At 40.3% G+C, this 25,649-nt stretch overlaps 1 protein-coding gene across 1 annotated transcript in view; it reads left to right on the top strand.

Annotated features, from left to right (window-relative positions):
• Positions 1-2,010: 2,010 nt before the first annotated feature.
• cd302 (CD302 molecule) overlaps positions 2,011-25,649 on the top strand; it is a 35,836-nt gene continuing 12,197 nt past the window's right edge. Inside the window, exon 1 of the mRNA XM_039757479.1 lies at positions 2,011-2,265. Coding sequence (XP_039613413.1) covers positions 2,175-2,265 — 91 coding nt within the window. The 5' untranslated portion in view covers positions 2,011-2,174. The remainder of the gene's footprint in view (positions 2,266-25,649) is intronic.

Here is a 25,649-nt window from a genome sequence, read left to right as displayed (position 1 = left end):
TGTGCCAATTCAAAAACTAAAGGCATTAAAACCCTTTAGACTCGGCTTATCGCCTTTTTACAGTTACATCTCTTAGTTGTGCCATTTGTGTAGAACTAATGTGACCTCTCCAAGCTTTTAGGCAATATTTTTTCCCTGTTGTGACATATGGAGTCTGCATTAACACTTACAGGGCCTGAGTGAACAGTCCCCAACAGCTTTTTTATCTATCGTTTGAGATGTAATAATTTGCATTTTTTACTCCAAAATACTTATTTCAGCAATACTCTTGTCCTTTTCCCAAACGTATGACCACACTCTTGCTCCGTATCACCGGTGCCCTGTTGCTGGACTCACTTTGGCTAAAACAGAAAATGATCCTAATGGGATAATTGAGAAGCAGTCTGTCAGAAACACTGCTGGGGTCAGGTAGGGCTTTCCAAAAACTCAGGGCATTGACACACTTGTTGATCTCTCATAGTTTCCCAAAATCACGTTCCTAACTTCATTAAAAGCCTGACTGTTGGCATACTAAATGAGAATGAAAGCAGCCACAATCCAGTGGTAGATGATTTTGTTAACTGGGGTGGGAGACTTTTCTGCATCCAAATGTTACAAAACCATATGATTGATTTCAGAAGAAAGAGCCAATCATCCAAGTCCAGGCAGTGGAGATTATTAGCAGTTATAAATACCTGAGGGCAAATATAGACTCAAAAAGGGACAGCAGGACCTCTACTTTTTAAAGAAGCTGAATATTTTTAAAGCGAGTCACTTTTTTAGAAATCTTACATTGAGTCTGTCTTTACTTGTGTTTTGCCAGCCAGGTTTGAAAATCTTAATCAGAGAATCAAAAACAGACAAAATCAAATTGGAGTAGTAAAGTAACAAGATCTCAACAGTCCAATGAGACACAAACGGAAAGCATTGTGTGTCCTGTCAGAGGGGCTCACCCACTGCATTCTCAATTCCACTTGTTGACATCAGTTCACAGGTTCCAAGGATAAACAGCTACTGGTTCATATACTTATTCATTCCAACTGCTGTTAGTCTTCTAAATAAGTTCAATTTATTTAAACATCCATAGGCTTAAATCTGCTACATTTATTAGCTTAGCAATTTTATCCAAAAGCAACTTACAAAAGAGGTCAACATAATCGAGGAACATCAGTCTGCTGGATGGTTCAGGAACCAGTGTGGCAGGACAAAGTTACTAAACTGATCAGAGGTACAAATCCCAGATTTACAAAATCAAAAACGTCTTGAACACCTTTAGGGAGGGAGGAAGAGCTTCAAATGCATGTGGGCAGCTCACTCCACGTCTCAGGAAGGAAAAAAGACACCGCGTGTGCGTTTGTGTGCCCTGCAGTGGGCTGGCACCCTGTCTGGGGTTTGCGTCCTGCCTTGCGCACTGTGTTGGCTGGGATTGGGTCCAGCAGACCACCGTAACCCTGCAGTTAGGATATAGCCAGTTGGATAATGGATGGATGGAAAAAAAGAAACCATTCAGAGGACCAAGACTTGAAAAAACAAGACAATTCAAATAATGGGAAAAGAAGTTAACAGCAGAAAGTGGCCACTGATTAAGAAAGTTGCTGGAAGGAGAATCTGCAGCCACCGTAGCCGTCCAGGATCAGAGTTGGACGCATATCAATATTCTGCATGGCCCTCAAGCTTTCAAATTTCAAGAAACATTAGAGTAAAAATAATAATAATAATGGAAACAAAACACTCCTTACTGAGAAAGGCAACACATGGACGGCATACTCGGACGTCTCATGTTATTTGAACCTTTCTCGACAACGCTTATCCTTCTAGAAAAACCTAAATAAATGACACCAGCGGAACATGCAACGTTCCAGTGATCTTCAACCGCATTCTCTTTTCCACTTAATCCTATTCTGCAGCGTTGGCGAGATCACGTATTAATACAAGTAACAGTACTTGACGTTTTCCTGCTGCTCGTCCAAAGTGTAGTTGCGATCTTAAAAGTTAGAGGGCAGCAGAGGCGCTACATTTCTGTACAAAAGTTGTTTCCAAACATAGTTTTGTTTTGGTTTGGTTTTTTCTCTCCACTACAGCGCAGTTACTTGAGGCGGGAGTTCGTGGCCTCCGCTCCACTCCACTCGTCTCAGTCCACTCCGGACGTCCCGCGCGCATCCACTTTCTGAGACGCGCCGAGAGAAGACGACGCTATGAGGGCCATCGCGACGGCGAGCAAGCATTTCTGTCTTCTCTGCTTCGGTTTCTCCTGCTTCTTTCTCACTGGGTTTGCTGTCACGTACGGTGGGTACACTGGCCTTTTTCGTGTTGCTTGTGTTTGTGCTCCTGTGTGGTTGGTCAGACGCTGTAGCGCACTTTAACTTTGACGTGGCCCTGGGCACATTTCAATACTCTCGGCTACTTAGTGGTGACAGCAGAGCGGAGGCTTCCTTTGATTTTGTTTGAGACGTTAGAGATTTGGTAGATGTATGTTAATGTTACAGTCGACCCAGAATTATGCAGCCGCTTTTACGTATAATTGAGGTAAATACATAATTTACTTTTATCAGCACGCAGGACACCCCTCGCGTCACTCGCAGTATTGGCTCTCCCCCGCTGACCTTGTGTAATGTTTATTATTATTCTTATTACCACCCCATCTCCCTCCAGTTCTCCTTCCATGTTGTAATCCTAACGTACCCACGCCAGCTTTCTTTTCCGTTCCATTGCCTACTCCTTCACTCCGAGCCCGGCCTCGTCGGCTGTGCGTACGCAGTTCTCCGATAGTTCGGCTTGGCTGCAGCGTTCTGCTGACAATGCTGTGAGCTTTTCGATAAGTTCCAATCGTTGTTGTTCCTTTCGGCTGCTTTCGTGATTTAGGACGCTTTAGTTACACATTTCAGTACGACGTGCAGCTCATTTCAGAGCTAAACGTTTTCAAATTTCTAGGTTGTATACTCTGGGGATTTTAAAACGCTATGTCGTTAATTAATTTATCCCTCGAGATGTGTGCTTCACACTCCTATGTGCACGACACTTCCTACAATAGAAATGCGGTCTTTTTAATCATCAGGAAATAAAAAACACGAGATAGCCTGTCAGACATTAGCAGCCAAGTAAATGCATTCTGGCATTTCGCAAGGACGGTAAAACAGGGTAGTAGACTTTCAGTTAACTTCCATTTAGCCACAACACACCGTGTTTTACAGTAATGTGGCATTACGCCATTTGTATAGCTGACAGAGTACAAGGTTAGCAGTTTGTTTAAACAGTAAACGCTTACAAAAAATGATTAACCAGCCACCCTCCGCTTACGCAAACCCTTAAAAATTTTATAAATGTTACTGGATCATACATAGCCTTGTACCGTCTGTGTTTTTTTTATTTCAAGCATTGGCATCTACAAAAAGAAAACATTTAAGGAAGTAATAAGTGTTTTGTCAGCAGATTTTGTAACACCTTACTGCACTAATTGTTTTAAATGGCATTACTGCACCCAAATCCCATACCCAGACATCAGCGGCTATTACTCTGCTTGTGCAAGGAAGGAGCGGCAGAGGGCCAAAGAGTAGCAAGTGCAACACTTCGGATATTTAAAAGAAAGTATTTATATGATTTAAAAACCTGTTTACACCAATATCAACTAAATAAAACACTATTCTCTCTAAAAACTGGATTTTACAGCACATAACCAGGACATTTCATGATGCACAACCCTTGTGTGCCCCAGTCTGTCAGCTATCATTGTACCAAGTTTAGATGTCATATCCCATAGCATTGCAAGGTTAGAATGTTTGGTACAAGGTGACCCCCAGTTAGGGCCCATAGTGGGTCTTTTTGGAAACATTTAGTCCCTTGCACCAAAATGACCTCTCAAAACAAGCAATGCAGTTGTATGTTTTTAGAAAACTAGGGGGCTTTGCCCGCTTCGCTCGCCAACCCCTGGGTGGGCACTACCCACTTCACGGCTCTGCCACTTGCGTATGGGGAGGTGGATGTACAATTTAAACAGATTATTTTCATGGGAATTGTATATACATAATAGAACAGACTATTTTACATTACAGTGAGTAATTAACCATAGAAAAAAAAAAAATAGTAAATCATTATAAATTAAAAGAAAATTGTTTCATGTTGCGTTAGAGGTATTTTTTGCATTATACGTTTTAGTTCTGTTTGGCTTTGAAATTAACACGCAGATACCTTTTAAACTTAATTTTTACAGTAAAAGTGTTTTTCAATCAACTTTTCTTCAATACTGCATTGAATTTTGATTCCATGTTTGGACTTGCATCATGACAACACAACGTATAACTGCCCGTGAGGGAATATCGTTTCTTTCTCTCTAATAAATAAACTGACTTTTTCAAATGTTTGTCACTATGATTTGTTAATTGTCATAGCAAAAGCTATTCTAATGGGAAGCCATAAACGTTTTAATACGAATGGCATATCAAGATCTCCTTTGGTGTCTAATATTTTCTGCTGAAGATGTACTACATTACCTTTCTTGTCGCCTATTAAAATTTACATGTTAGAACTGTTCAACCAATTTTGAATACAACTGATCTTGTCCTATTGCATAGCCCATCACTCGGACATAAATTACACAATAACATTACAATACATCCTTCTTTCAACAGTAATTCCGCCGGTGGAAGACCATAAAGTGTTAAAGGTTGTAGATATTCTTTGGGATATTGTAAGTTGATGTTTTCATCTTCCGCACCATCACCACCAACTGTTTCAGCAGAGTCTATTGATACTCATTTACCCAATTTGCCGTGTAACCGATTGACAATTTTTGTATTAATTTGATTGACTTCATCGTTTCTCGGTTCTACGATTGCCCGTGTACTCATTTCTTCTGTTGACAACCCTTCGGGATGAAATTCTTCAATAAGATTTGGACATCATAAGTCTTCTTTTATTGGGAACTTAAAGTGAGGAAAACATAATTTAAAAGAGCTGAGAGCCCAGGAACCGTGTCTGACAAAAGCATTCGTATGAATGTGCTCAGCTTTTCATTTTCTAGTTAAGATTCTTGCTGCTGCATTCTGCATTACTTGAAGTTGATTGACGTCTGTTTTTGGTCGTTGTGTTAGGAGTGCATTACAGTGATCTAGTCGACTGAAAACAAAAATGTTGATTAATTCTTCAGCATCTTGTAAAGTTATAAGAGGTCTACTTTTGCTATTTTCCTTAAGTGAATAAATGCAGTCCTAGTAATCTGGTTAATATGTGATTTAAAGTTTAGTTCAGAGTCAGTGATAACCCTGAATTCTTTACACACACCTTGACTTTTAAAAACAAATGATCGAGATTATTTCTAATATCCTCACTATTTCCGTGTTTGCCAGTCACTAAGATTTCTGCTTTGTCCTTATTAAATTTGTTGAAACTACTCATGCATTTGGAAACACTGTTAAGACATTGGATCAGAAAGCCAAGAGTGTCAGGGTCATCAGGCGCTGTCGATAAATAAAGCTGAGTGTCGCCTGTAAAGCTGTGGCAGCTCACCTTGTGCTTTGATATAATCTGACCTGGTGCTGGGCGATATGACGATATATATCGTGGGGACGATAGAAAAGTGTCTATCGTCCTATTTCTCTTCTATCGTTTCTAACCTAATTTTATCAATTACTAAAGAAAATATTGCATTAAATAGGCTATGACAAATGAATGATAACGTCTTGTCGCTATGCAATGCATACTCTACCCTTTATATAAGTGATAATCAAGAATAAAAATGAACTTTTTCGCAAAGAAACTCTATCTTGTGGTTTTGTGACAGTTCAGTTAAATGTCACTTCAAAATAAAGTTGCAAAAAAAAGTATGCAATGATATTTTTGTCAAACTTTTCAGAGAATAACTGGAAACGTACTTTATTGTGGGTGGTATATCGTGATATATATCGTTATTGTGATATAAAATAATCCATATCGTGATATATGATTTTTCCATATCGCCCAGCACTAATCTGACCTAGTGGAAGCATGGAGAGGAAAAGAGCAGCAGACTCCGTACACAAACAACTTTAAAGTAACTCTGTGTCCCAGTGGCAGGACACCTCTTGCATAAGTGTCTACAAGTCTAAAATATGAAATGCGTCACTTTGGCTGAAATAAGCGTGTGCCAAGTTGTTTTCCTGTAGTATTTGAAAATGTAGTTTTACGTTTGTCAAAAAGTGCTAAAAACCTCGATCCTAATACTCGTGCCAAAAATGAAATGCATTCCAAAGTGTTGACCATGGTGCCATGCAGCGCATACTGTATGTGTTTGGTACATTTGATTTTTGGCATTGTTTTATCATCAGCCAAATGAGTGATTGCTTTTCAGTACAGCACACAAGTCATTTTAAAACTCTCTGCAAAAGCATATTGTATTTTTATTCACATTCACATGCTGCATGTCATTACTTGAAGTAAAGCAAACGTTGCATTTCGCTTAGAGGCTAAGTCAGGCATTTTGGTTCAAGATTACGTGTTGAGAATGCCAAAAGTGAATGTAATCAAATGACCAGCCAGCATGAAAAAGTTGGGCCTGAGATGTTCCACCTCTTGTATCTAAGGGTGCCGTAATGGGGGGTGGTAGGAGTTGGGATGACTCCAAGGGCCTATGACTGACAGGGCCCCTCAAAAACAAAACAGAATTTGTTTTCATTAGCCAGTTGTTGAAATGACTTTTAAAATATTTTTCTTACAGTCTAGGAATGTTTTCTATAAGCTTTTGAATAAAATAAAAAAAAAAACACAATCCAGGTAGTCTGTACTTTGTATTCCCCCTCTCTTTTAGCCAGAATGGTTCCGCCATTAACACACACATACTTGAATTGTAGACTGGTATACAGGTGCTGGTCATAAAATTAGAATATCATGACAAAGTTGATTTATTTCAGTAATTCCATTCAAAAAGTGAAACGTGTATATCAGATTCATTCATTACACTCAGACTGATGTATTTCAAATGTTTATTTCTTTTAATTTTGATGATTATAACTGACAACTAATGAAAGTCCCAAATTCAGTATCTCTGAAAATTAGAATATTGTGAAAAGGTTCAATATTGAAGACACCTGGTGCCACACTCTAATCAGCTAATTAACTCAAAACACCTGCAAAAGCCTTTAAATGGTCTCTCAGTCGAGTTCTGTAGGCTACACAATCATGGGGAAGACTGCTGACTTGACAGTTGTCCAAAAGACGACCATTGACACCTTGCACAAGGAGGGCAAGACACAAAAGGTCATTGCTAAAGAGGCTGGCTGTTCAGAGCTCTGTGTCCAAGCACATTAATAGAGAGGCGAAGGGAAGGACAAGATGTGGTAGAAAAAAGTGTACAAGCAATAGGGATAACCGCAACCTGGAGAGGATTGTGAAACAAAACTGTGGGGGAGATTCACAAAGAGTGGACTGCAGCTGAAGTCAGTGCTTCAAGAACCACCACGCACAGACGTATGCAAGACATGGGTTCCAGCTGTCGTATTCCTTGTGTCAAACCACTCTTCAACAAGAGACAGCGTCAGAAGCGCCTCGACTGGACTGCTGCTGCTGCGTGGTCCAAAGTTATGTTCTCTGATGAAAGTGGGACCTTGTTTTCCAAAGGAAATGCAAAATTTAGAGTCTGGAGGAAGAGAGGAGAGGCACAGAATCCACGTTGCTTGAGGTCCATTGTAAAGGTTCCACAGTCGGTGATGGTTTGGGGTGCCATGTCATCTGCTGGTGTTGGTCCATTGTGTTTTCTGAGGTCCAAGGTCAACGCTGCCATCTACCAGGAAGTTTTAGAGCACTTCCTGCATCCTGCTGCTGATGAACTTTATGGAGATGCAGATTTCATTTTCCAACAGGACCTGCACAAAGTGCCAAAACTACCAGTACCTGGTTTAAGGACCATGGTATCCCTGTTCTTGATTGGCCAGCAAACTCGCCTGACCTTAACGTATTGTGAAGAGGAAGATGCAATATGCCAGACCCAACAATTCAGAAGAGCTGAAGGCCACTATCAGAGCAACATGGGCTCTCATAACACCTGAGCAGTGCCACAGACTGATCGACTCCATGCCACGCCGCATTGCTGCAGTAATCCAGGCCAAAGGAGCCCCAACTAAATATTGAGTGCTGTACATGCTCATACTTTTCATGTTCATACCTTTCAGTTGGCCAACATTTCTAAAAATCCTTTTTTTTTGCATTGATCTTAATTGATATTTTAATTTTCTGAGATACTGAATTTGGGACTTTCATTAGTTGTCAGTTATAATCATCAAAATTAAAAGAAATAAACATTTGAATTACATCATTCTGTGTGTAATGAATGAATCTAATATACAAGTTTCACTTTTTGAATTAAATTATTGAAATAAATCAACTTTGTCATGATATTCTAATTTTATGACCAGCACCTGTAATCCACAGACATGCTAGCTAATATTAGCTGCATTTAATTATGTTTAAATTGAAATACAGAAGCCAAACTCCTGGGTCCAGAAGATGAAGGCAAGAAAGGCTTGAACAAGAGAAGAGAAGGCAACAGTTGGTCCAGTTTTTCTTGGAGAAGGGCTAGTTTACTAACACTTAGTCTGTTTGCTATACATGGTGCAAACAAACCAGTTTTCAATGATCTTTCAGTGTAACCCAACAGCCAAAAGACAAACAGTAATCCACAAAGAAATTGCAGTAAATAGAAAACAACACATTTATTTCTGTTGCTAATGATGTTGATGCTAGACAGCTGTTATTTACATTCTTAAACAAGTACTTTCCTGGTTAACACCCAGATGCATCTTACAGAATTTAAACTATATGTTTTAGTAGTTTAGTGGATCAAGAAGATTTTTCTTAAAGAGATATGCTGGCCTTAATTTTTACTTTGGTGTGACACTGAATGTAAGAAGGTCCCCTGAAACACTTTTGTCAGATTTTTATGCTGAAACAGTATGGGCAGTGAAACTGTGTAAATTGACTGTTTTCAGTAATACAGTAATCCCCCGCTATATCGCGGTTCAGCTATCGTGCCTCCACTACATCGCGGATTTATTTATATTATTATTATTACTGTATTAATACTAGGGGGCTCTGCTTGCTTCGCTCGCCCACCCCCGGGTTTGGTTTACCGAATAAACAATTTAAAGAGATTGTTATTTTCATGGGAATTGTTACATATGCATTATTTTCATTTTTACTTTAAAACTTTTGTAAAAGCAATATTTGTCCTTTATTTCCTGCCCCGGGCGTGGTTAAATCTTTCTAGCTGCACTTCTAACGCTGCTCACATTGTGAAGGGGGGGTCTGAACGCACACTAAAGAGATGCGACCGGTTTAGCTGTTGCTGGCCAGCTGTGTGTTCTGCTTGTCGCAGTTTTTCATTTAAAAGCCTGTACAGCAGCTGTCCTTTTGCCACTTTGCGTCTCTGCTGCTCGCTTTGTGAAGGGGGGGAGCTGAACGTACACTAAGCAGAAGTGGACAGGCTTTGTGCTGCTTCTGCCAAGATGCCTGTTCTGCTTGTCGCTCTGCGCGTTCTGGAGAAGGAGTTTGAGGGCTGAACGCACGCCAAGGAGAAGTGCTCGGATCATCTGCTGGCTTTCTGCAGCTGCTGCTGGCAAGCTGCGTGTTCTTCTTGTCGTTGTTTTAAGAGCTGGGAGCACCTGAAGTTTGTCTGTCAGAAGCATTCCAACAACTGCTAGGTTAGATGTCGGTGAACTTGTTTTAAAATGTTTGTTAGTAGGGCGTGACGTGCAAAGGTCACCATCTTACGGGTTTTGCTTCCCAAGGTTGTAATGTCTAGTCTTGTGTGTCATCAGAGTGTCTCTCCGAGATGATCTGGTCTCGATCGCTTCGCTCAACCCCCCGGAGGCGCGCTACGCTCCTGCCACTTCGCGTCTCTGCCGCTCGCTTTGTGAAGGGTGGGAGCTGAATGCACGCTAAACAGAAGTGGACGGATCAGCTATTGGCTTTTTGCTGCTTCTGCCAAGATGCCTGTTCTGCTTGTCGCTCTGCGCATCGATCATTTAAAAGCCTGTACAGCAGCTATCCTTCTATCTCACTGCCTTGTCTTGCGTGACATTAAAATGTTTTATAATAGAGAGATGTTACTCATATCCTTAGCCCGACATCCACATATCATATGTGTTTGCAAAGAGTGTTTTTAATAAGTTTACATGTTTTTAAAGTGTGTGGGGTGGGTATTTTAAGGCTTAAACTATAAAAAAAATGTTTATTTATATGGTCTTTCTAAATCGCGGATTTTCACCGATCGCTGATGGGTCTGGAACGTAACTTCCGTGATAGGCAGGGTATCACTGTAGGTGTAAAGTTGTGTAAACGCTTGGCTTAATAACAATGTTGTTTTTAACTTGCATTTATTTGAAATTGATTGCAGTATTTCAGGATACCACAGATCTATATAAAATATGGATTCTCTGTATCTTTTCTAGGACTTATTTTAGTTTTGAATGCTGTTTCATTGAACTTGTTATATTTGTGCAAGCATTATCATAAAATTGTCCCAGGCTTTCTTTATCTATTTATTGGCACTTCAAATATTTTGGAACAAAAATGTTATCATACATTTACCAGGATTCATGTCTCTCTATTAAATCAGATCAGTCCAAGAGCATATAGTTTATTATTAAAGATAAAACTAAATTACAGAAAGCTTGGTTAGTTACTAAGAATAGTCGTCTTTTGCCATAGGTTTCTTAAATCCAACCTAAAATTCGTCATAATTTTAATTAAATAATATGTTTACATATTCAGATGTTAATTGCACATTTTGTCATTCATGACTAGAAGTTCAACATCTTGTCTACTTGGATTATCCAGAAATTAAGTTTATTTTACTTCTTTTAAAATAAAGAATATTTTTTGAGAACAAATCTATTAATTGTAACATTTCATTTCTAGTCGGTATTTTAATAATATATGAGAAATATTTAATTCATTTTAATTATTTATGTAATCTTTTCCTTACTGAATATTTGGGATTTGTGAAGTACTTCAGCTAATTAAGAGCTGCAAAGCCTTTACATTTATTTGCTTAGCAGATCCTTTTATCCAAAGTGACTTACAAAAGAGGTAAACAATCAAATAACACTAGGCTAGGGCCTGATTGTTCAAGTGTAATAAGACAGGCCACAAAAGTCGATTGTCACAAGTGAAAAGATGTAATAACTCATACATTTACAATCAATAAAGCAATTACACATAAGTAGCAAAGAATATAAAGTATCACAGCACAAAGTTATTTATTTTTTCTTTTTTTCTTTTCAATTAGAGAGATATTCACAGAACAGATGGGTCTTCGATTGCTTTGTGAATACAATAAGAGAGTCAGTAGCACAGATGGAGTTGGGCAGCCCATTCCACCAACTCGGAACCACACACAAAGAGAGTCTAGATTGAGACTTGATGCCACGTAGCGGTTGCATCACCAGGCGCTGTTCCCTGGCATACTTGAGTGGGCGTGAAGGAGCATAGCACTTCACCAGTGTCTCCTTATACTCGGGTACTGACCCATTGACTACTCTATAGGCAATCATCAGGGATATGAACTTAATACGTGCTACTACAGGGAGCCAGTGTAGCAACCTGAAGAGAGGAGAGACATGTGCTTAAATACTAGTCGGGGCCACTGCATTCTGGATCATCTTCAGGTACACTTGCCAGAAGCAAGTTGCAGTAGTCCAGGCATGACAGGACCAAAGCATGGATCAGAAGTTTTGTGGCATACTCTGTAAGATAGGGTCTGATCTTGTGGATGTTGCACAGCATGAATCTGCATGAATGAGAAACAGTAGAAATGTGGTCAGAAGAAAATAGTTGCTTATCAATCACCACCTCAAGGTTGCAAACTGACTTGGTGGGTGTTGGTGATGGGGAGTTGAACAGACCGGCTGGGCAGGAGCACAATAAGCTCTATTTTTGCCAGGTTGAGCTGTAAGTGCTGGTCCTTCATCCAGGTTGAGATATCAGTAAGACATGCAGAGACTCTAGCTGATACTTTATTGTACGTTGGGGGAGAACGATAGGTATAGCTGTGTGTCATCGACTGTCATGACGCACTGATAAGAGAACCCATGCAATTGGATGATGGAGCCCAGTGAGGTGGTGTAAAGAGTAGAGGACCCAGCACCGATCCTTGGGGTACACCAGTGCTCATGACTGGTGTGCCTTTGACATCTCCCCTTGCCAGGACACACTGTAGGAAGGATCTGCCCAAGATGTAGGACTCGGACCATCTGAGAGCAGTCCCAGTGATATCAAGGTAAGAGAGTTTGGCAAGAAGAATGTTGTGGTTGACTGTGTCAAAGGCAGAAGACAGATCTAGCAGGATCAGGACTGATGACATGTTCTTAGCTCTAGCACAGTGTAGCTGGTCAACCACAGTCAATAGAGCTGTCTCAGTCAAGTGATTCCTCTTGAAGCCTGACTGGTTGATTTCAAGCAATTTATTCTGTACAAGAAAGGAAGAGGTCTGGTTAAAAACGGCACATTCAAGTGTTTTGGAAAGAAAGGACAGGAGAGAGAGAGGCGCCTGAAGTTATTAACTTGGGATGGATCAAGTGTTGGATATTTGAGAAGTGGGGAGTGTGTTTGAAGATGTTAGGAAATATTCATGAAGTGAGTGAGGTGTTAATGATGTGTGTAATTTCAGGAATGAGTAAAGGGGAGATGGCCTGAAGGAGATGTGAGAGAATGGGATTGTGTGGATAGGTAGTGGGGTGATCAGAGAAGAGGTTGGAAATATTAGTAGAGAGAATGTGGAGAATGTTGGGTGTTGCTTGGAAGGAGGCATACTGACTGACAGCGATGGTGAGAGTTCTGCTGATGGCAGCCAACCTTTTCTGGAAAAAAGTGGCAAAGTCATCAATAGATAAGAAGGTTGTGACGGAAAGTGGAGGAAGGTTAAGAAGGGAAGTGAAAGCATAGAACAGAGAGCATGTGTCAGTGGTGCTGTTAATTCTGGTCTGGTAGAGCCTTGCATTAGCATTGATGGTGGCAGAAGAAAGGGATGCAAGAAGGGACTGATACTTAAGCCATGTCTATCTGAGCTTTGGACTTCCTCCATTTCCTTACGGCTATCCTGAGCTTGGTCAGTTGATTGTGGAGTTTTTGGCAAATCCAAGGACAGGAGGAGGGTCAATCGCATGCAGGCCTGGAAGAGAGAGGAAAAACTCTTGCAAGATAGTAAGACAGAGTCGAGCATAGGGTGTCTGTGGAATGATATGTGGGGGGAGAAGAGTAAAAAGAGGAAAGCTGCAGAGAGAACTGAATGAAAGGTGGTTAGATGTGTGTAGAGGAGTGACAGTTGGATTTGTGGGAGTGCAACTGTGTGAGAGAACAAGGTCAAGCAGATTGCCAGCCTTGTGAGTGGGTGGGGTGTGAAGCTGTGTGATGCTGAACGAGAAAAGAAGAACAAGGACATCAGAAGCAGGAGGGATGTTAAGGTCTCCAAGAATTAGAACTGGGCTACCATCATCTGGGAGGGAAAAGATCATTCAATCCAGCTCGTAAAGGAAGAACTCGAGCAAACCTGGAGGGCGATCAACAACAATGATCATGTTAAATGGAGAGGAGAAATTCAAAGCATGAAATTCAAAGGTAGTGAAATTGAATACACTACCTGGACGGGTGAATTTCCAGAACTTTGATATAAGAATACCTGTCTCCCAAAAACACCCCCCTTACAGTGGAGCAGGAAAATTGGGAAATGTTAAAGCCTGAAAATGTGTAACTGCACGATTTTTACCCTTTTTGAGAGTGTTATTATTGATGTCTTTATTGTTTGTTTCCTTTTGATATTTTTTATGTATTATTTGTATTGTTAGATAAATTTTAAATTGTTTTGTATAGTGTTCTAAAAATATTTATTACCGTATATACTCATGTATAAGTCGGGTCTTGAAACCCAAAAACTCAAATCATAAAATCAGACCCCAACTTATACGACCATTCAAAAATGCGACACATATTTTAATCTTCTTGCCTCCTCCAATCTCACATCAGTTTCTCAGACGCATCGAATTTTGTTGCAGCAGCGCAGTTGCCAGTTTTTTTCGCTACTTCAACGATGTTTAATTTAAAACCAGCTTCATATTTTCTTCTGATCAAACTCTCCATTGTAGATAAAGGACGCTCTTACAATAAAGGTGTATGAAATGGTGAGATACAAAAAACACAAATCAGTGCAAACGTTGCTTTGGAATAGTTCAGGTATTACCGTGTGGTTACGTAGGCACAATACATAGGGAAAAAAAGGCTATGTGCTCCATGGTTACTTACCCAGGTGGGCGTTGGCATATTATAATCTCTTGGACCAATAGAGCGAGCTTTCCGCATTCGACTTATATGACCGACATTACAAAATACCAGAAATTATACAGTAAAATCAAGTTCCGATTTATCCGTGGGAGAACTTATCCGCAAGTATATACAGTATTTAAAATTTTTTTTAACAGAATTTAAGTTGCTTTAAAAAGTCTGCTGAAAAAAATGTATAATAAGTGACCATGTACAGATTATTACAATGCCATATTTAGTACAATTAGGTTTTGTCATCCCCATCTACAGGTTTATACAATCCATATTCAGGGCAATATTGTTGTATAAACGCCATGGGTGAGCTACATAATCGAGTGCTAATATTCTTTGGGACATTAGTACTTGAATGCATTCTAAGGATGTTACTGTAGCAGTTGTAAATTCTTCTTGTTTTGCTGCTTCTGTTCCACCAGTCCTTTCCAGAAACCTTTCAACACAGAAGAGAATGACATTGTCGTTTACATTTCTAACTTCCACCTGCTCAATGAGACGGCAGATCCCTTGCCTTATCAAATACCTGTTCTCCATCTTTAATGCTGGTTGAACACATTCATTATTGGACCGCCCCCTACCCCAACTCATGCCCCTTGCCCAATGTTTTAAAACTAATTGGTCATTTGATTGCATTCACCTTTAGGATTATTAATGTGTGACCTTGAATCAACATGCATTTCAGTTGGGGTAACCGCTAGACAAAATACAAACTAAAGTTCCTTTTAGTTTTGACAGTCCTTGAACATAAGATAAAATACAGCGTGCTTTTGTGTTGCATTTTAAACTGTCAAAAATGGTGTGCCTTAGTGATAAGCAGTCGGTCATTTTGCTGTTTTTAAGTACAACATGATAAAACCATGCCAAAATTAAAGGTGCCACGTGCATTTGCATTCTGTTGCAGTGTAGTTAACACGTTGGATTTCATTAAACTTTGTCAAGAATATTCTTCCATAGGAGTCACTAGTTTGTCACATGACAAACTGATAAAAAAAACGTAAGTCAACTTTTCTCTGTCTTTAGTAGAACCTGCTGTTTGATCTCAATTATGATGTAGTCTTTGAACCAAAGACTAGACCAAAAATTGAACCTGTTTCCTATAATCCAGACTTCTGCACCTTGTATTTGATTTCTTCACAATTATCACAGCAGTGCTTTATGCTGGGAGTGTTTAAAATGAGAGAATGTGCACTCAGGTGTGAAAGAGAGAATTATTATTCCATCCATTGTCCAACCTGCTATATCCTAACACAGGGTCACGGGTTGGGTCTGCTGGAGCCAATTCCAGCCAACACAGGGCGCAAGGCAGGAACAAATCCTGGGATGCCAGCCCACCACAGGGGGCACATACCAAGCACACACTAGAGACAATTTAGGATCGCCAATGAGCCTAACCTGCGTGTCTTTGGACTGTGGGAGGAAACCAGAGTACTCGGAGGAAACCCACTCAGACACGGGGAGAACATGCAAACTCCACACAGGGAGAACACAGGAAGCAAACCCAGGTCTCCTAACTGCGAGGCAGCAGCGCTACCACTGTGCCACCGTGCTGCCCGTATTATTATTCCATCAATGTTATAATTATGTTTAGAATGTACTAAGGGGCTTTTGCCCTCTGCTCGCTTTCTCCCCCTGCCTGCTCGTCACGCCATTGAGAATAGGGGGGCTGAATGGACCCCAAGGACACTCCCCCGAAACCATACTTAAACTCTGATACAATGGGATACAAATACATTTTATTTTAAACTCCTCTTTGCTCAGTCAGCTGTAGGCTGGCTGCTGCTGTTTTCCTGTGTGATCTGAACTTCGCTCGCATACCAATACCCCCATGCGCCGTTGTGAAGAGTGTGACTGAATGCACACCTAGGTGACGCCGTCGCACCTCTGAAACCCCTCTTAAACGGTGATCCATTTAAAACAAGTAACAGTTTTTTGTTTTTTTTTTTACCTCCTCTTTGCTTGATCAGCTACTGACTTGCTGCTGCTCTCATTCACATTATCAGCATTTCGGGAGGCACTTCAAACTTTTAAAAGCCTGTACAGCACCTGTCCTTTTGTCCTCAAACACTGTGATCGCTTTTCCATTATTTCACCGAGTAATATTTTCCATTTGTTTGTGCTAATGCGATCTTTACTCTTATTCTTTTGAGACTTTTCGAATTTCCCTACTTCCATTATCTCCAACCTGCTCTGTATGTGTATCACAGGACTTGCTTACAAAGATTGTAAGTATGGTGTGATGTGCCTGTCTCGTGGGATGTGAACATGTCTCTCTTCAAAAGATCACGTCTCGTCCCAATATTTTTTTATATAATAGTGAAATGTAAGTTAACAATGGTTAATACAAGTGAACCAACAATTTTATAATTAACTAGCAAAATACCCGCGCTCTCGCAGCGGCGAAGTACTGCCTTAAAATTTTTATTAAGAAGAAAGTTAAACCTTTTTAATCTGAGGGAAAATATACCAATAATTATTTAAGGATCTCTTTGTAAACCACATTGTGAGTTCGGCCCTCCGGTTGTAATATGACCAAGCTGTGCACTGAGCTTAATCTTAAGCATGCAATGTACAGTTGGCCATGTGAACAGTAATCTTGTTTCAAATCTCACAGCTTGGATTGCTGCTGTCATAATTGGTTTGAGTTTCATCGTTTGTTTCAATTACGACAGTATTTGTAGGACTTGTGTTGAAGTGACATTCGGCATCTCTCAAGCGTTGTAAGTATACAACCGGTTTCATCGATAACTTCACATCCAGCTTTTGAGAGTTTAAATATTCATAAACGTCAAAGAGTCCACTACTCAAATCGTCACCTGTCAATCTAAGATGTTTAAGAGGCATTGGCGGTTGTCGAAAGGTGTAAAATATTTGGCCATTTCGGTACACTTGAAAGCGACAACCGAACAATTCAGCAGCAGCCATCAACTCACATGCAGATCCATAGGTGAAGGGCTTAGCATTTCACTCTTATAGTGCTCCTGTGTAGTATAATTATCTCCTGTACCGTCATCAGTCCACACCTTGAACCTGTCCCAGTCATTCAATACATAAGACACAATGTTCCTCGGGATATCAAGAGTGAGCCTGATATGGCCGTGCAATATGTAACACAGAGAATGGAAAAGGCAGGTGCCATCTCCGGGCATGGAAACTACTCGGTAAGTGACAGTTCTTTGATCGATTGGTGATCACCTCGATAGACATGTTAAAGGGGGTATGGTTGGAATGATAAAGAAAATGGGTACCTGAACAATGTAAAGTAAGTGTAAAATAACTACACAATAACTATAATCGTAATAAATGAACAATAAAACAGCGGAGAAGCCGTGGATTAAATAAAAAGGCTGTAGTTATCAGCAGGGAGACGTGAATCCCGTGGCGAAGCAAGGAAGGGAATGTAGAGACTGGAGTGACGGACGGTTTTATATAGGCAGGCAGCCAACAACGTGGGAGGCGTTGGGATGGGGGACCCAACGCCACCTCACACGGTGACCGAGGTGCAGGCTATGGACGTATAGCTGCTCCATTTAAGTTAAGGAGCAGCTGAAAGAAGAAGAAATTTAATTTTAAGAAAAAAAAAAAATATATAGTTAAGGCAGCTTAGTAATCCCAAATCAAATTTTAATAATGAGGCCAGTGCAATGCAAGTCCTGTTGGATGTTGGACTTTTTAGATGATGGTTTGGAAGAGCCAGTTGTCTATGAGGGCTACATCTGCAAGAGATGCCAGCTGATCCAGCACCTCGAGCTCAGGGTCGCTGAACTGGAGGAGGAGTTGGCTGACCTGCGTTGTAATAGAGAATTGGCGGACTTGGCCCAGGTGTCCTTTAGAGATAGTGTGCACCCCTAAGGTGGCGCGGAGGAGATTCCAGACCAGACAGGTAGGAATAGGTGGGTCACGGTCGCAAGGCGTAAGGTAAAGGGTGCACACTGTCCGGGGGCATCAACCCCAGAATTAGAAGTGTCTAACGTTATCATGTCCTGGCGGAGCTGGACGGTGACTCTGATAATTCTGAGGTGGTAGGCAGGGTTGAGGAGCCCCAACGGGCCACCTCAAAACCAGTTCCCAAAAAGAGAGAGGTAGTGATAGTTGGGGACTCAATCATTAGGGGGATTGAAGCGCAGGTGTGCTCCAGAGAGAGAGAGTCTCGTGACGGTGTGTTGCCTTCCGGGAGCACAGGTGGGAGACCTCCTGGAAGGGTGGATAGGCTCTTGGCCAGAGCGGGGGTGGATCCAGTTGTCATTGTCCACGTTGGAACAAATGACATACATAAGGGTAGTCTGTCAGTTCTGCGATCCAAATTCAAAGAGTTAGGTACCAAGCTGAGGAGCAGAACTGACAAGGTAGTCTTCTCCAGTTCTGCCTGTGCCACGCGCCAGTCCAGATAAGATTGAGGAGATTAGAAGGCTTAACGTGGCTCAAATCTTGGTGCAGGGTAGAAGGGTATAGGTTTATGGGGCATTGGAACTCCTTTTGGAACAGATGGGACCTGTTCGCCGTGACGGGTTACATCTGAACCGGAGGGGCACCAATGTATTGGGGAGGCGTATGTGTAGGCTAGTCGAGGATTGTTTAAACTAGGGAATGGGGGGCAGGGAGTTTAGGACAGGCCAGATTTAGATCTATACATGGAAGAACAAACAATGGTGTAGAAATAAAAATGCATAGTAATGTAAATTTTAAGCAAACACGTAAAGATAGAAGGATTAACACATTAAAAATAGCTTGCCTTAATGCTAGAAGTATCAAAAATAAGGTAAGTGAGTTGGAGTTGTATGTAGCAGAGCACAATTATGATATTATAGCAATAACGGAAACCTGGCTAAATAACAAAGATGGGGATGAGTGTAACATAGAGGGATACACATTTTTAGGAAGGATAGACAGAACAGAAAAGGAGGTGGGGTTGCTGTTTATGCCAAACAGGAATTAAATGTAAGTCATCTTCAGTTGGATGATGAGCCCCATCTTAGTGAGGACATGTGGCTTCGCCTGGAAAATATTAGGGAAAAGGTCTCATTTTAGGAGTGTGTTATAGACCACCCAATTCAGACAGTAATTTCAACACACATCTTTTAGTAATATCAAAAGGCAAGTTTACAGGGGATATTATAGTCATGGGGACTTTAATTATCCAAATATTAACTGGGATAACCTTACAGATGGAGGAGCACAAGAGCAGGAGTTTTAGAAGTAATCAGCGACTGTTTTTAACACAGCATGTTAAAGCACCAACAAGGGGTGAAGCCTATCTGGATTTAGTATTCTGTAATAATCAGGATAGAATTGAGGGTGTAGAGGTGATTGAACCACTAGGGTCAAGTGACCATAATGTAATACAATTCTCAGTATTTTGTAAGAGTACAGATGCAAAGACTAAAATTGTTAAGTTGAACTTTAGTAGGGCTAATTTTGAGCAGATGCGACAAAGTCTAAGTAGGATAGACTGGGATAAGCTTTTAAATGTGGAGACAGTCGAGGAGCAGTGGAACAGGTTTAAAATGTTTTACATGTAATGCAGGACAGATACATACCTAAATTTGGAAGTAATAGGAAACTAAAAAATCTCCACGATGGATTAATAAAGATTTAAAAAAGAAGTTGCAAAGGAAAAAACTGCTGTATAAGGCATATAAGACTAATGACTGCAAAGAGAACCGTAGCGTATGAGAACATGAGGGCAACCATTAAGAAGGATATCAGAGAGGCTAAAAGACAGTTGGAGAGGAATATAGCAGATAAGGCAAAGAAGACCCCAAGAGATTCTTTCAGTATTTTAGTAGTAAAAGAACAGTTAAGGAGGAGGTCAAGTTCATCAGGAATAGTAAAGGGAATTAAAAGATACAGACAATGAAATAGCAGATGCCCTAAACTTACATTTTTCTGAGGTGTTTACAAGTGAGCAAGTGGATAACCTGCCAGAGGTAAACACAACTACTAAGGAGGTACTGAGGGATTTGGAAATTGTAGAGGGAGAAGTGCTGCTCAGATTAAATAAGATGAAATCAAACAAATCACCAGGCCCAGATAATATTTATCCTCGTGTTCTTAAGGAGGCTAGTGAGTACATATATAAACCCTTGACACATATTTTTAGGAAGTCACTGTGCACTGGAGAGATTCCAAAGGACTGGAAAATGGCAAATATCATCCCATTATATAAAAAGGGTGACAGGGCAGATCCAAGCAACTATAGGCCAGTAAGCTTAACAAGCATCACAGGAAAATTAATGGAAGGAATTATTAAGGATAAGATTGAGCAACACATGACAAGGACAGGAGTTATTCTGAACAGTCAGCATGGGTTCAGAAGGGGAGGTCGTGTTTTACTAACATGTTGGAATTCTATGAGGAGGCAACAAAAGGATACGATCAAAGTGGAGCTTATGATATTATTTATCTGGACTTTCAGAAAGCATTTGATAAGGTGCCACATGAGAGGTTGGGCATCAAGTTAAAAGAAGTGGGAATTCAGGGTGATGTTTTTAGATGGGTGCAGAATTGGCTCAGACACAGGAAGCAGAGGGTGATGGTGCGAGGAACCTCATCAGAACTGGCTGATGTTAAGAGTGGTGTTCCACAGGGGTCAGTGCTAGGGCCGCTGCTATTTTTAATATATATAAATGATTTAGATAGGAATATAAGTAACAAGCTGGTTAAGTTTGCAGATGATACCAAGATAGGTGGATTAGCAGATAATTTGGAATCCGTTATATCATTACAGAAGGACTTGGATAGCATACAGGCTTGGGCAGATTTGTGGCAGATGAAATTTAATGTCAGTAAATGTAAAGTATTACACATAGGAAGTAAAAATATTAGGTTTGAATACACAATGGGCGGTCGAAAAATCGAGAGTACACCTTATGAGAAGGATTTAGGAGTCATAGTGGACTCCAAGCTATCAACTTCCAAACAGTGTTCAGAAGCCATTAAGAAGGCTAACAGAATGTTAGGTTATATAGCACGATCTGTGGAGTACAAGTCCAAGGAGGTTATGCTCAACCTTTATAATGCACTGGTGAGGCCTCATCTTGAGTACTGTGTGCAGTTTTGGTCTCCAGGCTACAAAAAGGACATAGCAGCACTAGAAAAGGTCCAGAGAAGAGCGACTAGGCTGATTCCAGGTCTACAGGGGTTGAATTATGAGGAAAGATTAAAAGAGCTGGGCCTTTACAGTTTAAGCAAAAGAAGATTAAGAGGTGACATGATTGAAGTGTTTAAAATTATGAAGGGAATTAGTACAGTGGATCGAGACTTGTATTTTAAAATGAGCTCATCAAGAACACGGGGACACAGTTGGAAACTTGTTAAGGGTAAATTTCGCACAAACATTAGGAAGTTTTTCTTTACACAAAGAACGATAGACACTTGGAATAAGTTACCAAGTAGTGTGGTAGACAGTAAGACGTTAGGGACTTTCAAAACTCGACTTGATGTTTTCTTGGAGGAAGCAAGTGAATAGGACTGGCGAGCTTTGTTGGGCTGAATGGCCTGTTCTCGTCTAGATTGTTCTAATTGTTCTAATTGTAAGTAGGATTCAGTTAGCGTTGGGGACCCGCATACCAAATTTGTTGAAGATGGGCCCATAAGTATCAAAGACCGTTGAAAAGTTCAATATGGCGGCCGACAGTGGCATCATACCACCGAAATAAGTACGTACATCGGTTTCGGTTAGCTCAGGGAAGCCGCCTACCAAATTTCGTGAAGATGGGGCCAGCCTTCCACCTACACGGGAAGTTGGAGAATTAGTGACGTTGGAAAGTTCAGTATGGCGTCATACCATCGAAATAAGTACATACATCGGTTTCGGTTGCGCAGGGAAGCCGCCTACCAAATAAGAAAGTTCAACATGGCGGACGTTGTCGACCATTACGTCTAGAATTTCGAAATGAAACCTGCTTAATTTTTGTAAGTAAGCTGTAAGGAATGAGCCTGCCAAATTTCAGCCTTCTACCTACATGGGAAGCTGGAGAATTAGTGATGAGTGAGTCAGTGGGTCAGTCAGTCAGTGAGGGCTTTGCCTTTTATTAGTATAGATTTAGTAAGGTTGATTGTCTCTTCATTTTAGTATTTAATTTTTTTTTTTTTTATGAACACGTTTTACAATTATTCAAAGTTCTCATCCACTTACTAGCTTGGCAGTTTATAATCTGTGGTTTGCTCATGTCTCATTTCAAACTTGCTCATATCCTCCTGTTGCGCAAGTCCTCATTAGAATGAAAAAGTGAACTGCTTAACCTTTTAAAACTAAATCCTCTAAAGCTCCTCTCTTAAGGGAACGTCTTCATACTGAAATGCACAGACATTTATTTGTTTTGAAAGACCTGCCATAGATTGAGCCACATGCACACTTTGTTTTTGAGGCTGGTTTTTACATTAGGGGCATCCAGTAATAAAAGTGCTGCTCAGCAAGTGATTGCTGACGAATTACAGACTTTTTTGTTGTCGGTCTACTACAGTATAGGCTTGTGGTACTGCCATAGCTGCTGTTATCCTTTAACAATTCCACAAAAAGCCATTTGCTGTGAATTAAACCATTTCAAGTTTCAAAAAGGGCCTGATTTGAACTAATTTGAATTCACTTAATTCAAATTAATGCTTTAAAACAATGTTCAAACATGAAAAACGTTGGTTTTTTTTTTTAGCCAAATATTAGTTAAGCAGTCAAGCAAATACTTTGGTTTGATCAATTGGTCACATGTATACAGTCAAAACATTAATGCAAAAAATGTGATGAGTGACACTTATGAATTAATTTAATCCAATTTATTTCAGCACCTAAAACGGCATGATTAGATTAGGAGCAGAGTGTGCCATGCCTGAGGCTGTGTGAAGAATATGCCTTCTTACCCTTCAATGGCTACTCTCGGGGAGAAGAACTAGAAGGCTATCAGAGTGCACTTGGATGAAGTGACTGCTCTTCAGACAGGCACTCCAAGAGGGCCGCAGTCGTAGCTGGCCCATGGCTTTGGTGACCTGGGTGCATCCTGGCCTCATTCAAAGTTTTTTTTTTGTTTTTGTTTTTTTGTACACCACTTAGGTTATATTTAGGTGGGAGATGTTTGATTGGTTCATTCTTACAGTGTGACATTTAGTGACCACTAGTGGCACATGCTTACCTATCTGAGAGAAGACACTGCGATAAAATATAAAGCCCAGACACTTAGGACTGTGGGGCCAGATTAATAATATTAGTAATATCAATGATAGATAGATAGATAAGATACTTTATTAATCCCAAGGGGAAATTCACATAATCCAGCAGCAGTATACTGATACAAAGAAACAATAGTAAATTAAATAGTAATAAAATTAATTTAAAAGCAGACAATAACTTTGAGTAATGTTAGCATTTACTCCCCTGGGTGGAATTGAAGAGTCGCATAGTGTGGGGGAGGAACGTTCTCCTCAGTCTGTCACTGAAGCTACTCCTCTGTCTGGAGATGACACTGTTCAGTGGATGCAGTGGATTCTTCATGATTGACAGGAGTTTGCTTAGTGCCCGTCGTTCTGCCACAGATGTTAAACTGTCCGGCTTTACTCCTACAATTGAGCCTGCCTTCTTAACAAGTTCGTCCAGACGTGAGGCATCCTTCATCTTTATGCTGCTTCCCCAGCACACCACCGCGTAGAAGGAGGCACTCGCCACAACCGTCTGGTAGAACATCTGCAGCATCTTACTGCAGATGTTGAAGGACGCCAACCTTCTCAGAAAGTATAGTTGGCTCTGTCCTCTCTTACACAGCGCATCAGTATTGGCAGTTCAGTCCCGTTTGTCATCCAGCTGCACTCCCAGGTATTTATAGGTCTGCACCCTCTGCACAGTCACCTCTGATGATCAAACTATTAAAACCCGCACGATTTGATTTTTCTCAAAAATCTTCAGTTTTTTGTTGTAGCGTAAGGAAATTGCTGCTTATGATAGTGAAACACCTGGGAGATAGAAACACTTCAGAATTATCTGGTGTTCTAGATATGTAAAACTACTGTATGTCATCTGCAGTACAGACCTCTGGTAGTTTTTCTGACATTTAGAAATGATCTTGTGGCCTAAAGTGAGCATTTGCTGTGAATGTAATAAAGGGCCACACCATTTGTAATTCTGTGAATTTTTGACATGTAGTCAGAAAATTTTGCAAGGATTTTTTTTTTCCTTTCGTGTACGATTGAAGCTAGTATAAAGCACTTATCCAAAAATGGTCAACCCAGTGTCTCAGGGGATTAAAGACACTTATGTAATCTATTTTGTAAAAAGCAATGCTCAATTCTAAGGGAGCAAGTACTGGTATGTTATTTGCTTCAGAATTGATCTGTAAGTCATTAATTACTTTGGCCACAGCGGTTTTTAGTGCTACGATTCGATCTTAAACATGGTACTTTCATTGAATACAGTTTTATTTCTGGAATCATTGTGCTTTTGAAAGACCTGTTATTGCTTGAATTTATCCTAAAAGGGTACTTCAGAGGGGGGTCTAAAATTGTTTAAAATAGATCATGGTTATTGTTGTTTAGAGGGTGGTCTGTTGCACTTTTTAAAAAATCTGAAAAAAAAGTTACACCATATTGAGACATTAACAACATTTAATACACGGTTTTAAAAGCCTGGATCGGTTTGAGCAGTGTAGTTACCTTATAAATTTCAAGCACATTTATTATGCTAAGGGACTTCAACTTATTTACGTTTTGACTTCTTCATGTCAATTTGAACAGCTTAAGGTTATGAGGATCTTTCAATATTGGTGCAGTAAGGGAAAGGTCGACATGGAGATGAAAAGCAGGCATCTGTCCAACCAAATACTGTACCTGCTTAGTTCAGTTTTAAGGCTGCTGGGAAGGTGGAATATATCTTTGCAATATCAAGTGCATTACAGAAGCCAACCCTAGAGAGCCAGCAGTCTATTTAAAGTATTAGTAATGTAGAACTAAAACATGCAGAAAAGAAGGGTTCAGATATTTTCACTTCATATTTTTAGGCGTGAGAACTGGGTGTTGGTTGCTATCACTATTTCCATTTATTAGTTTCTGAGTCTACTGCTGTTATTAAACCTGCTCAATATGTTATCCCTCATACTGTGTCTTGTTTTATTGACTAATCTTCGCTGTTGTCTTTTGGAACCTGCATACTGTACTTCATATCTGACGTTTTGTCATATGTGCTGCCTTGATTCTCTACACTGAATACTGACAACACTCTTTCACATCCCAAATTACAAAGTACACGAAGGCTTACTAATAAACTGCATCCTTTCCATAATATCAGAGTGACGTACGATTTTTATAATTGTATATGTAACTTGTGAAGCTTTTTTTTTTTTTTCCTCTTTTCAGGTCCGATGATATTTGCTGCTATGCCTGCATTCCTGAACTATGTG

The sequence above is a fragment of the Polypterus senegalus genome, chromosome 6, assembly GCF_016835505.1.
Source record: "Polypterus senegalus isolate Bchr_013 chromosome 6, ASM1683550v1, whole genome shotgun sequence".
NCBI classification, from domain to species: domain Eukaryota; kingdom Metazoa; phylum Chordata; class Cladistia; order Polypteriformes; family Polypteridae; genus Polypterus; species Polypterus senegalus.
Note: the sequence above shows the minus strand (reverse complement) of the source record. Positions and strands in the feature narration are given on the sequence as shown.